Source organism: Megachile rotundata, chromosome 5, assembly GCF_050947335.1.
Source record: "Megachile rotundata isolate GNS110a chromosome 5, iyMegRotu1, whole genome shotgun sequence".
NCBI classification, from domain to species: domain Eukaryota; kingdom Metazoa; phylum Arthropoda; class Insecta; order Hymenoptera; family Megachilidae; genus Megachile; species Megachile rotundata.
In genome coordinates this window covers 12,737,852-12,752,516 of record NC_134987.1, presented here as the reverse complement: position 1 = coordinate 12,752,516, position 14,665 = coordinate 12,737,852, and the positions used below count along the sequence as shown (strand labels likewise).

The window sequence follows — 14,665 nt, the reverse complement described above, 5'->3', positions numbered from 1 at the left end:
GATTACTAACGAATGATCACTAAAAAAAAGTTACAAATTTTGCAATTAAATTCTAAAAATCTGTACAATCAGACCTAAATCGTAGAATCATGCTCGTTCGATGTAAAGATTAAAAGTCATTCCGGGACATATGAAGTGCTCAACTGTGTCTCACTCTGTCACGAGAGAAACGTAGCGACAAACTCGATGACCCACTTCGTTTGAACGATCAAGCATCCGATTCTTTTTATCGAGCACAATTTTTGCGCATCGACAGAATGGCTTTAGATTCGTGGTTATAGCTCGCACTCGAGTAATATCGTGCTGTTACGTAACCCCGAGCTTTACGTTCGATCGCGGGCAATAAAGAATTCGGGTTAAGAAGAGCATTAACGTGGAAGAAATAATACGTGGTGTTTTCGAATCGAACGATTAGGTTGATGCGTTTTAACTGGGGCAATACTGTTCACGTTAATCATTATCGATTAGAAAATTATGTACAACGGTTAATTATTTTGCGAGCTGCGTAGGTTTCGAGGGTTCATTTAATTTTCATGCAGAATGTTTGTTCGCAGATAATATTACAATAATCAAATGCGCTGTTGATATTGAAGCAATTAAACTTGGAAGATTATATTAAAATATTCAGCTGCTTTTTATTGAAATGATTTTTATTCTGGACTTTAGATTTTATTTTTTAACTTGATGTTTGCAATTAATTGTACTCTTCATATTTTATTTTAAAATGTAGTTTCAATGTAATTAAGGCTGCTACTGAATTTTATTGGATGATATTAAGTTACTGTGTGTATATTTGGCAATATGTATAAAATGATTACATACATCAGAAGATTATATTAAAATATTATTCAAATGTTTGTTATTAAAATGAATTTTATTTTGGATTTTATATTTTTTAATTTAATGTTTAAAGCTGACTGTTGTACTTTAACCTTTTATTTTAAAATGTAGTTTCAATGTAATTAAGGTTATCATTGAATCTCGTTAGATGATATTGAGCTACTGTGTGTACATATTTGGCAATACGTATAAAATGGTCTGATACATCTGGTCAAAGGTATGTTATGATCGCCGTAGGGGTTGGTAAATTACCGTGGAGCAAATGTGAGTCACCATGGAGCACCGAGGACTGCTTCATGCCAGAAGCTGCCGAAGCGTGTGCATCTCAAAATATGAGTTACTTCAAAAGAAAATGCTTGAACTCTACCCAGATGGCCTCCATGGGTCTGACCATCGAAAATATCACCAGTGCCCTTAGAAGACCACCAGCTGAAGAATATTTCAAGTAGGTTGTCAAGTTGTTTAAATTCTTGCATAATTTTCTAATTTCCCAATATTCTAATTTCTCAATTTTCCAATTTCCCTATTTTACAATTTCATAATTTCCCAGTTTCCTAATTTTCCAATTTTCCACTTTCCCAATTTTCTAATTTCCCCATTTCCTAAAATTCCAATTTCATAATTTCTAAATTTCTCAATTTCCCAATTTCCCAATTTCTCAATTTCCTAATTTCCCCATTTCCCAATTTCCCAATTTTCTAATTTCCCCATTTCCTAATATTCCAATTTCATAATTTCTCAATTTCCCAATTCCCCAATTTCCCAATTTCCCAATTTCCCAATTTCCCAATTTCCCAATTTCCCAATTTCCCAATTTCCCAATTTCCCAATTTCTCAATTTCCTAATTTCCCCATTTCCCAATTTCCCAATTTCCTAATTTTCCACTTTCCCAATTTTCTAATTTCCCAATTTCATAATTACTTAATTTCTTAATTTCCCAATTTCATAATTTCTTAATTTCCCAATTTCAAAATTTTCCCATTTCCCAATTTTCCACTTTTCCAATTTACCAATTTTCCAATTTTCCACTTGTCGAATTTTCCAATTTCCCAATTTCAATCACAAGACTAAAAATTCTGTTTGATACAGCAATCACGTGTTGGGAATGAGTAGCGGAATCGAGGAAACTGGTTCTATTCGACCCTCGATGGCAGTGAACCTCCTGTTAGCATGGGTCATCGTCTTCCTCTGTCTGAGCAAAGGTGTTCAAAGCTCGGGAAAGGTTGTGTACTTCACTGCTCTCTTCCCATACTTCGTTTTGGTGAGTTTCGAATATTAATCAATATTGTCCATATCACACGAGAAAATAGGATGTGTAGACAATACCACATGTGAAAATGCAACGCGTAGTCAATACTACATGTGAAAATATAACGCGTAGTCAATACTACATGTGAAAATATAACGTACGGAAATATGTGACAGTATAACATTTTATTATCACTTTTGCAATTGTCATAAAACTTCATTCACTGAAATATTGGGGCCACCCATACAAAACCATGCAAGAGTACTGCTCACTTACCCGACAATATAATGAGAGTCTACCATTCCCTAAATATTTAAATTTATCCGAATAAATAATTTATTGAGCGAGCGAGCCGAAGGCGAGTGAAGCTCTTATACTTGGCTTTGCAACTTCTTTGTCTGTGTTTTTCTTTTGCACCACTCAACCAATTCTCATCAAATTTTGAACGCACATGCGTATGTACATCCAGATAGACATAGAAAAAAGAATTTTAAATCGGACTTGCCACGAACAAATAATCACCTAAAAAACTGATCCTAAAATGTGAGGGTCCGAACATGCATACAAGGAAAATAAAAAAATGAATATTTCGGCACTTTGACGACGTAGTATGGTTCTTGAGGCATTTAGAAACAAATTTCTATTAGGGTTTGATGTATTTTGATGCCTAATAAAGCCAGAAAATCAATTTTTGTCGAATTTGGTCCAAAACGGTACAGGTGGCGCCATCTAGCGGCGAGCGGCGGAATTACGAAAAACTAAAATTTCGATTTTCTCGAAAACTAGGAATTTCTCCGAAATTCTGAGATATTCAAATTGTTCCTTGTCGCCTACGGAATCGAATGAATGTAATTATAGCCCGCTAGGACCATTATTAAAGAAAATAGAAAAATAGCCCATTTCATGGACTAAAAAATTGGCGTCCATCTAGCGGTGAAAGTTGGAACTACAAAAATATAAAAATGCGATTTTCTCGAAAATTAGCGAACTTTGAGTACCTCTGACGCTCAGAAAGTGTTATGTGATCGCATTAGAAGCATAATAAAGCAATAGAAGTTTCCTGAAAGCTTTAATAAAGAAAATAAAAAAAATGTCATTTTATGGAGAAAATTTGTGGCGCCATCTAGCGGCAGAACCGCGAACTAAACTGAAAAAGCGTATGTCCGAACAGGCGTTAAGGAAAAATATAAAAAGTAATATTTCGCAACTTCGACGGCGTAGTATGCTTCTTTAGACATTTTAAAGCAATTTTTGTTGAATATGTTATTCATTTTTTTGCCTATTAAGCCCAGAAAATTAATTTTTATTTGAACCCTTAACGCGTGTTCCGACATACGTTTTTTCAGTTTAGTTCGCTGTTTCGCCGCTAGACGGCGCCACAAATTTTCTCCATAAAATGACATTTTTTTAATTTTCTTTATTAAAGCTTTCAGGAAACTTCTATTGCTTTATCATGCTTCTAATGCGATCACATAACACTTTCTGAGCCTCAGAGGTACTCAAAGTTCGCTAATTTTCGAGAAAATCGCATTTTTATATTTTTGTAGTTCCAACTTTCACCGCTAGATGGACGCCAATTTTTTAGTCCATGAAATGGGCTATTTTTCTATTTTCTTTAATAATGGTCCTAGCGGGCTATAATTACATTCATTCGTTTCCGTAGGCGACAAGGAACAATTTGTATATCTCAGAATTTCGGAAAAGTTCCTAGTTTTCGAGAAAATCGAAATTTTATTTTTTCGTAGTTCCGCCACTCGCCGGTAGATGGTGCCACCTGTACAGTTTTGAACCGAATTCGACAAAAATTGATTTCCTGGCTTTATTAGGCATCAAAACGCATCAAACCCTAATAGAAATTTGTTTCTAAATCACTCAGGAACTATACTACGTCGTCAAAGTGCCGAAATATTGCGCTTTGCATGTGCAATAGAATTGACATATGCGGCTCATGTACGTATCGCATTGCTGATACAAAATAATTAATTATTCATTACCCGAACATTATTTATGAATTTTTATGATCGAACCATGTAAATAATGCATTGCTGACCATTCTTTAATCATAAAAGTTCATAAACTGTGCTCGGAAAGCGAGTAATTAACGATTTTGCATACTCATTATCGTGTATACATACATATATTATATTATAAGTAAAATTACAACTTAAACTCTAATTGTAGCTCTTAGCTCGGTATAGTTCTCTAAAGATTTTTTAAAGTCTTCAAAGAACTATACCAATTACCAGGTCACACCACGTGGAGGTGGCTACGATAGTGACCCACCCTAACTCCAAATCCCTACCACCCTCCATTTGCAAATCGCTCATTTATCGGAAGGATAAATGAGTTCTGACTCTACTTAGCTCATAGGCTCGCATATACAAGTTCTTTACCACAATCCAGTAAAGAGCTTGTATCACACACACACATACGCACATACATTAACTTAATACTAATTGCATAGGATCCCACGCATACGCTTAACTTATTCTAAACGCCGCACGGTACCTCTCATTCTAAGATTGCACTCAAATAATCTATGACGAAGTGAAAAAGCAAAGGGGCAAAAAAGAAAGTTAGAAGAACTTTCTACTAAAAGAGAAGAAAGTTAGAAGAACTTTCTACTAAAAGAAAAGAAAGTTAGAAGAACTTTCTGTGAAAAAAGGGGACCATTATTTCTCGCCAAGCGAACCTTGCTTTCCATGGGTCAAAGGGTAGTCCATAGTGGCTTACGTGAACCACGACGGCAAAGATGAACCGAAGATACCTTTGGTAAGAACGAGTGATACACCCCAGTTGGCGGAGGGTTTCCCATTTCTGACGCGCGGGCGACTTATACAGAGGACACCCTTACCGTGATGCCCCTTGGCAGTATGGCGGCAGATCGGGGGGGCACATCATGCTATGAGAGGTGCTCCCCCCGTTCGGCCCCGCCGGGCAAAGAATATCACTCGCGCTACACCGGCACTTGCAGCTCACCTCTACCGCGTGTTCACAGCGCTATGAACCCCCAATGATCCACTTGGGCGCAGAACGATTGACAAAAAATAAGTGGGTATGCTACAAGCTAACGCGTACAAAGTTTCAGAATTGAGAAGATGAGTGCAATTTAGAATGAGAGGCACTTACAAGGACCCACCCGCCCCGCCCACGAGCACACTTAACTTAGAATTAATGCACGCATACAATTAGCTTAAAACTAACGCACGCATAAAATTAGCTTAAAACTAACGCACGCATCCCTCGATGATCCCACGATGATCCCTCGATGATTGACGTCTTCAATGATGACCTATTACCTATAGAGTAAATAGGTGTAACAATAAAAAGAGGAAACAGGGAAGCAATCACAAGATTAGTAACATTGTAGTGTTTAGGCATGCACAATTCCTGCTAACATTTAAATTTATATTAACATTTTCAGAATAAAATTAAAATAAACCTTGAATCGACTCGATTAAAACCTGAAACAGACAAATATTATTAAGACACATAAGAAAAATTGAATTATTTACTTAAAATAAAAATCTGAAACATAAAAATATAATTAGACACATATGAAACATTACTTACTTAAAATAAAAATCACACATACTGTAGTACATTCTAAATGCCCTACATGTACCTCTTATTCTAAAATTGCACTCGCATATAAACCTTTGTAAAAATTGCAAGAAGATAAGAAAGAAAGTTGGAAGAACTTTCTTTTAAGTTTGTGGAAATTGAGAAATAGAGACAAATTATTACTACAGTTTAATATGTAAGTTTAAAAATTGACAAAGATGAGTGCAAATTAGAATAAGAGGTACTTACAATGTGCGCAGGTTTTTCGTCACTTGTGGTGACGAAAAACCTGCGCCCGAGCCCACCCTTCCTCCCACAGCTCGGAATTAACTTAAAATTAATGCACTGAAAATAACTTACCAAAAAATAAAATCTGAAACATACAAAATTTTATTAACCAATAAAATTGTACAAGAAGATGTGAAACAACCCTATCGAGAAACAAAAAAACACAATGAAAAATTCGAATTTAAAATCAATCAACAATAAAACAATTTGTTCAAAATCAATTCCTGAAACAGAGAAAAATAATTAACACATAAAATTCGGGGAAATTAAAATCGCGAAGGGATATACAAATCTCGAGAAGCTCGAGATAAAATCGCGAAGGGATATAAAAATTTCGAAGCTCGAAATTTAATCGTGAAGGGATTCAAAAATTTTTAATTTCGTAATTTAATTGCGAAGGGATATAAAAATTTTTAATTTCGTAATTTAATCGTGAAGGGATGCAAAAATCTCTAATTTCGTACTGTAATCGTAAAGGGATGCAAAAATCTCTAATTTCGTACTGTAATCGCGAAGTGATGCAAAAATCTCTAATTTCGAAACGTAATCGCGAAGGGATGCAAAAATCTCTAATCTCGAAATTTAATTGGGCGGGCATAAAAATCTCGAATCGCGAAGGGATACAAAAATCTCTAATCTCAAAATTTAATCGCGAAGTTATGCAAAAATCTTTAATCTCGAAATTTAATTGGGCGGGCATAAAAATCGCGGGTGGCTTTGCTCGTAAAAATTTGAGCAAAACGATACATTTTGTATCGTTCAAAAAAATACATGCAAAATACAAAAAAATAATTAGCGAGCATAGTGACAAAATGACTCTCCATCCTAAGATGGACAGCCATTGATAGTTCCCCTCTTCTTTGGCAACTTTGCCGGGGCTCTTCGGCATATAGCCTCTTCTCTCTTCGGCATAGCCTCACGAAAAATCACTCGCGAAATTTTACGGTAACTCGGACATTCTTATTTTTCAATTACATAAATTCTCAATTTTACTATCAATCTCCATAAACGGATAGCAGACAATTTTATAAAAATAAAATTGCACCACTATCCATTTATTTCGATCGATAACAAAATCAAAATTTTATGTAATATAAGTTAGTTTGGTAAGAAAAATAATTACTCAAAATAAAAATACGAACAGCGATTCTTAGAACGCGCTGTCCGTAAAAGAATGTCCGAGCAGAATATTTTATTTCACTGCATTTCACTTCACTGTATACTTCATTTTTGCAGTCGGATCTAGAACCCGACTGCGACTTACAAACTAAAAGGCCTGGCCTGAACGAACAATCGAGTTCAAGAGATATTAAATATATTCATATTTAATTTTTCTCTTCTCGATTTTTCGTGAACCCCCCAGATGCAAGCATCTCACGTGTGAGAAAGGAGGACAGAGAAACGTGAAAGCTTGCTCTGGCCCTACCTACTTAAAACTAACTCATTCACACCAGAAGTAAGCTACCTGCCTACCTATCGCTATATTTAAAAAATTGCAAAGTCCATTCTCACAAAAACACACTCCACGGTTCTCACACATACCACCCGGGTGCAAATAAGCCTAATCCTAGGGAGTACGTCCCGGGACGTCTCCGACACCCGAGTTCAATACTACATTCACACTCTAAGTTCATACCTTTTTGCTGAAATCGACCGACAATCGACAGTGAACATACATATTTCATTTTCATACTCTTTCAAATATTCAATGTAATATGTACATGGAATAATTTAAAGTACTAATAGAATTTTCTAATTTATTTACTTTATGTAATTTTCAAATGACTCTACTTGCATTTTGTATGCATTTTCAAATGACTCGACTTGCATTTTGTATGCATTTTCAAATAGAATTTTGCAAAATTTAAAAAGTGAATCTATAGTTTAATCGACACAAGGTCCACGACCTAACCACACACACACGTGTAACTTGTGTCGATAATTCACTGTCAATTTGTCGATCGCCAAACATCTTAAAACTAAACCGTGTCCACCTGCTCTAACCCATGAGAGTAGCATCTAAGCACGCGCATGAGTATAGAGCATAAAAATGAACACGGCCACATGTATTTTCACCTACCAGTTTTCTTCATGTGTGCTGAAAATCCTGAGCTAAAAAACTTGATTAGAAACATGCTAATAAAGTGTCTTCCAGCAAAAATTGACTCTAACTTTAAGAAATTTTCAAAATGGAAAATGGAAGATCACTTTGCAAAAATCTAAGTATACGATTGTTTCATTTTTAACAGATTTATGATATCAAAGTAAATTTCTAAATGACTCAAACATTCGTAAATAACTTTGATATCAAAATCTGTTTCTCGCGATACTTTCTTGTACATATGTATTTAAAAAATTTTCACGCGTACGTAAAAATTGAAAGTGACTCGATAACTTTATGAAAATGACTCGAAAAGTACTGTGAAATCGGAGGGTTATCCGACTTCTATGTACTAATTTTAATTTTGAATTGAAAAGAAGTTAAAACGCGATGTACAAGAAAACCCTAACCTGAGCTAATAAATGAAATAAACAGTGTGTACGAATTTTGCACGATCGTACAGTCGTGGTCACTATGCTCGCTCAAAAATATAAAATACAACCAGTTCCCGTGTCGCTTCGGACCATTCGTCCTACGACATGATGGGAACCGGAGGAACCGTAAAGCATGCGACTCACCGTTCGCTGTCTTGCATCACTGCGATCATTTTAGCGTTGTTGGCTGCGTTTGAACTGCTTTGGACTGCTTTGGATTGCTTTTTGGATTTGGTAGTTTGTCCATTGGATTGGATGGCCTTCTGTAATCATAGCAGGACAACAATTTAGCAACTGTATATCAATTTGTATTTCGAGTAAAGTACACATTTTTTGAACGCAAACAGTGAACAAGTTTTTGTGACTTTGAGCATGCATGCAGTCCATTACAAACACCGGTAATAAATTTGCAAACATGTATCAAAACGTATAGTAACACAGTGAAACTTGATAAAATATTTGAAAAGTTATGTCAAATTGCTTGGATAATTATTGTATGGAATGTGTTAAAACGTTTGCAAATTTATACCGAAACACATAAATAACTACATGCAACAACACACTAAAACAGTTGTACAAGTATGCAAGACACTTAAATAACCACTACATAAAATACACTAAAATATCAGTAACAGTTTGTTAAAATGTTTAAATAACCACTCTACATAATATACTAAAGCACCAGTAACAGTTTGTAAAAATATTTAAATAACCACTCTACATAATATACTAAAGCACCAGTAACAGTTTGTAAAAATATTTAAATAACCACTCTACATAATACACTAAAGCACTTAAATAATCATTGCATAAAGTACACCAACACCCAATAACAGTTTGTAAAAGCACTTAAATAATCACTCCACAAAATACATTGAAACAGTAAAAAATTAATAAAACATTCAAATAACCGCACCATAAAACACAGTAATAAATCCGTATACACATGCACAATCACTTAAGGAAACACACTAGTAAAGTCACTGACACTTGTAGAATCACACCATAAATTTTATTAATACACCCCCATATTTAATAAAAAATATTTATTAAAGCACACTAAACACTTATTAAAGCACATTAGGTAACATTGGGACAAGCACAGTATCAATTAAGTAAATCCTTGACTCGTACCGGTAAGTGTTGACAGGGTAGTCCGACCTCCTCGATTTCCAAAATACAACTGAGAGCATTCGACCTCCCTCTACTGCAAAAGTTATTGGTAGTTAACAACAGCCAATTAGACACCGTATAGTCCACCAATAGATCAAATTCGACCTTTTCGAGTGTAATAAGTGATTGGTAGTTTACAGTGGCCAATTAGACATTATGTAATCCACCAATAGGGTGCAACCACTCTCATTGGACGTCGTATAATTATTCCAACATTAATTTTGTTATAATTCTATATTTTTCGATTGTTTATTAACAAATTTATTGTTGTATTTAAATTTATTATTTTTATTAATTTACTCTTGCAGATATGTTGCAAAATTATTGTTAATATATTACGATATATTTTATTGTAATTAATAATTTTTTAGTTATTTATAAAATTGTAACTATTTAAATTCATCGTTTTTATTAACTTACTCTGGCAGATATGTTGCAAAATTATTGTTAATTAATATATTACGATATATTTTATTGTAACTCATTATTATATAAATTAATTATTGTATTTCATTATTTTGTTAAAAATTAAAATTTACAGGGTGAACTACACGTTTTTGAAACTGTAGTTTCATTAGTTCTCCACACTGCCACAGGACGGCGCCACGTGTCTTTTCCGTTAAATTCAATTAATATAGTTGATTTTATTAGTATAATTAATTAACATTTATCTAACTGATGACTACTATTGAAGCTTCACACAAATAATATTATTTCAAGCTTCATACTATTTTACAGTCCAACTCTTCAACTCCCAATCACCAATCTCCAGTAAAACTTTAGAGAGAAACTGAAATCGTGACATGAAATTGCAGATCGTTCTTTTTATCCGGGGCATTCAGCTGCCTGGTGCCAAGGAGGGCATTCTCTTTTACCTGACGCCCGATTGGAAAAGACTAATGTCCGCGAAAGTGTGGGGCGACGCTGCGGTACAAATCTTCTTTGCTCTGAGCCCAGCTTGGGGCGGTCTAATCACTCTAAGCTCCTACAACAAGTTCACCAACAATTGTTACAAGGACTCACTGATCGTCGCGGTCAGTAACATCGGCACGTCTTTTTTCGCCGGTTTCGTCATCTTCTCTGTGATCGGATTCTTGGCCCATGAACTTGATGTTCCGGTCGCCTCTGTCGTTGATCAGGGTGCTGGATTGGCGTTCATCGTGTATCCCGAAGTGAGTAAAGATACAAGGTCAATAGAAAGTGGGAAGTGATGGGATAACATTTTTTTTTTTTTTGAAAATGAGAATAAAACATCATATGAGAAATTGGATCATCTCACAATTTTTTGTTATTCTTTTATTTTTCATCTTTGTAAATTGTTTTACCTCTTGATGTTTCTTGACACTCCTGAATACATTAATATCACGTTCTGTAAAATTACAAATGTAACTTTAATTTGTTATTAAGTTATTATATTGTTGTTACATTCACGAAGTAAAAACTTGTTCAGTAAACAAGGGTTGAATACTACAAAAACTGTCTATGTTAAATTTATCAAAAATAAAGTTACAGAAAAGATTTTATTTCATTTTAGATCGACACTCAAAGTGTTAAAAGGTTAAATCATAGACATTTTCCAGTAACTATTATTACAGACAGTTCGACAATTAAAAATTAAGAATTTGATACATGTAAAGTTAATTTCATGAATTATTATTTCTATGAAGTGTTCATTTAAATTGTTAATTTCTATTAATTGTTGTGAATGATTTTGGTATATGAAAAATTAATTTCATGAATGGTTATTTCTATAACTTGTTAATTTAATTGTTAATTTCTATGAATTGTCGTGAATGATTAAATTGTTTCTTAGAGCGATTTGTTTAAAAATAAACAGGTGGTAGCTCGATTACCGGTGGCGCCAGTCTGGTCACTGCTATTCTTCGTGATGCTTCTGAGCTTGGGCCTCGATTCGCAATTCGCATTGATGGAAACCGTCACCACGGCAATTCTTGATGCTTTTCCGGCACTGAGGAACTATAAAATCTGGGTCGTCCTTGCGGCGGCCGTGTTCGGATATTGCGGTGGGATCATTTTCACTACCAACGTAAGTTTATTGAGAAAAAAAGAAAAACTATACTTTAGACAATTTTTGTTTGATATTTCAAGTTTTTAAAGAACTACGAGTTATTCTGTGGATGTACATAAGTTCACAATATTGATTTTTACTATTTCTATTACTTGTGCGCGTCTGGTGAGTTGGTGAATGGTACAATAGGGTTTGTGTTGCTTTTGATTCGTAACTTATAGGCCGTGTAGTTTCGTAACCTTAGATGTACATTTGAGAAAAAGCCTGGTTGCGTTTGAATAAAGTTTAGGAGTTTAATATTTTTTACATTTGGAAATTTGACAATTTGGAAAGTTTGGAATTTGGCAATGTGGGGATTTGTGAATTTGGAAATTTCAAATTCAAAGGGGTTATGGAGATGTGGGGAAGTGGGAATTAGCAAAGTAGGGACCTGGGTATGTGGGATTTGGAGAATATCAGAGTTGAGAATGTTGGAATTGGGCAATGTAGGGATTTGGAAAAGTGAGAATTTGGAAAAGTGGGAATTTGGAAATGTAGAAATTGGGGAATGTAGGGATTTGGGAAAGTGGGAATTGGGGAATGTGGAAATTGGGGAATGTGGAAATTGGGGAATGTAGAGAATTGGGAAAGTAGGAATTTGGGAATGTAGAAATTTGGGAATGTAGGGAATTGGGAAAGTGGGGATTTGGGAACGTAGAAATTGGGACATATAGGGATTTGGGCAAGTGGGAATTTGAAAATGTGGAAATTGGGGAATTTAGGAATTTGGGAATGTGGAAATTGGGGAATGTAGGAATTTGGGAATGTGGGAATTTGAAAATGTGGAAATTGGGGAATGTAGGGATTTGGGAAAGTGGGAATTAGGAAATGTAGGGAATTGAGAAAGTAGGAATTTGGGAATGTAAGGAATTGGGAAAGTAGGAATTTGGGAATGTAGAAATTTGGGAATGTAGGGAATTGGGAAAGTGGGGATTTGAGAATGTAGAAATTTGGGAACGTGGAATATTCCGAATGTGAAAATTTTGGAACATGGGAATTTGGGAATGTGAAAATTTTAGAATGTGGAAATTGAAGAATATATCGACTTGACAATATAAGGACCTAGAAATGTGCAAATTTGGGAATATATTAATTAGCAAACGTAAAAACTTGAGAATATAAGCAAATAAAAAATAGAATTTGCAAATAGTTTCCCCACCTACTACCTCTAAAACACAGTTCAATCCATTAGGCTGGAATGTACTGGCTACAACTGATGGACAAATACGCAGCCAACTGGTCAGTCCTACTGATCGCCATAGGCGAATGTATCCTAGTTGCCTGGATCTACGGTGCAGATCGTTTCCTCGACGACGTTCAACAGATGATTGGACCACGTAGTCGTCTGTGGAGGTTTTTCTGGACGTGGATGTGGAAGGTCATTACTCCTGCCACGTTGTTCTTCATCCTCTTCTTCAATTGGGTCGAATATGAACCCCTCAAATATGGAGGATACGTGTATCCAAAATGGGCGGACGTCGTTGGATGGGTCGTCGGTATGATACCCATTCTGGTCATCGTTGGATTGGCCATCGTAAGTAATTTACGCTTTTAACAATTATTTAGAAAATTTCTAATTTTCTGTGGTTTCTTAATAATTTGACAAGTTACTAAAATTTTTATAATTTGATAAATCCAACAAAATTTTTGGATTTTAATAATGAAACGATTTAGCGAAATTAAGTTGTGTTGAAATGTTAGGGTCTTACATCTTGATTTATGGTATATTGAGTCAGATATACTGTTTATGGCGTATTGGTTCAATGTCAGAATATGACTTTTAGGACCCATAACAATTTTCATAGGCACAAGCCATAAGTACAATATTTTACAGAGTTTTTTATACTAATTTGAGAAGTAGAAGTTTGAATATTTGATTGTTGAAGAATTTACAGTTGTGACGCACATTGGTTCAAATCTCCCAAACCTTACTTATTTAATTTAATTATTAAACCTAAATATTTTCACTACAAAATTACGAGACCAATCCCATAATCTACATAATGATCGCTATTCAAGATATACCTAAAATTTCAACATTTGTCAATTGAACTAACGTTGAATCAACAATTATCTATAAAAGAAGTGACAGATCAAGTAATTAAAATTAAATGTTGATTACAGAACCAATTAAGAGACCCACGTCGTCGATCAGCCTACGACGACGACGACGACGACGACGACGACCTAGACAGCAGACCTTCATCCCAAAGACCGGGAAAAGGAAAAACGAAGAAGAGCAAGAGCAAAAGTGTTTGGTGGCGCGCGAAGATGCTTCTGCAGCCAACTTCCGACTGGGGTCCCGCTGCTCGAAATCCCTCGACTCCGTCGAGAACTCTCACTCACACACCGTCACCAGGTAATCAGAAACTTAATTAAGCTTCAGTCGCGTGCAACTAAACACCATCGTACGTTCGAACCTGTATTTCTATATTAAATACGTGCTGTGTATAGCTAGCCAGATCTCTCGTTCGAGGGTGCAATTTCAAGCTCATCATCCTCGGTTGTAATCGGATTTAACTCGACCGATGGATAATTAATCTAGATATAATAAACGCCATGATGGTTACTCGATATATCGTTTTAAGCTGTCGATATATGACAAACTCGGGAATATAATAAAACTTGGGAAAACTCTACTTAAATTAATCGTGATTAATTAGTTTGTTAAACAGGAATCATTAAGGAGAGTTATAAATATTTTGTTAGTCAAATATTTATAAAATGTTCATGTAGATTTAAGTTAGTGAAACTTGTTCCTCTTTAATTCATAGAAATCATTAAAATTGATCTTCCTTTGAAATTATGTTTTAATTAAAATTAGCTTCTGATGTTAATTTTAAAATTGTTCTTAAACAGTCAGATAATTAAATACAAAGAAGTAAATCATTTCTCTTCAAGTTTTTTTTATTGTATTTCTAATATTAGTTGTAAACTTGAGACCATC

At 34.9% G+C, this 14,665-nt stretch overlaps 1 protein-coding gene across 1 annotated transcript in view; it reads left to right on the top strand.

Annotated features, from left to right (window-relative positions):
* LOC100877877 (sodium- and chloride-dependent glycine transporter 1) overlaps nt 1-14,665 on the top strand; it is a 40,283-nt gene that overhangs the window by 14,966 nt on the left and 10,652 nt on the right. Inside the window, exons 5-10 of the mRNA XM_003701709.3 lie at nt 1,078-1,285; nt 1,931-2,102; nt 10,466-10,822; nt 11,488-11,697; nt 12,911-13,252; nt 13,843-14,077. Coding sequence (XP_003701757.1) covers nt 1,078-1,285; nt 1,931-2,102; nt 10,466-10,822; nt 11,488-11,697; nt 12,911-13,252; nt 13,843-14,077 — 1,524 coding nt within the window. The remainder of the gene's footprint in view (nt 1-1,077; nt 1,286-1,930; nt 2,103-10,465; nt 10,823-11,487; nt 11,698-12,910; nt 13,253-13,842; nt 14,078-14,665) is intronic.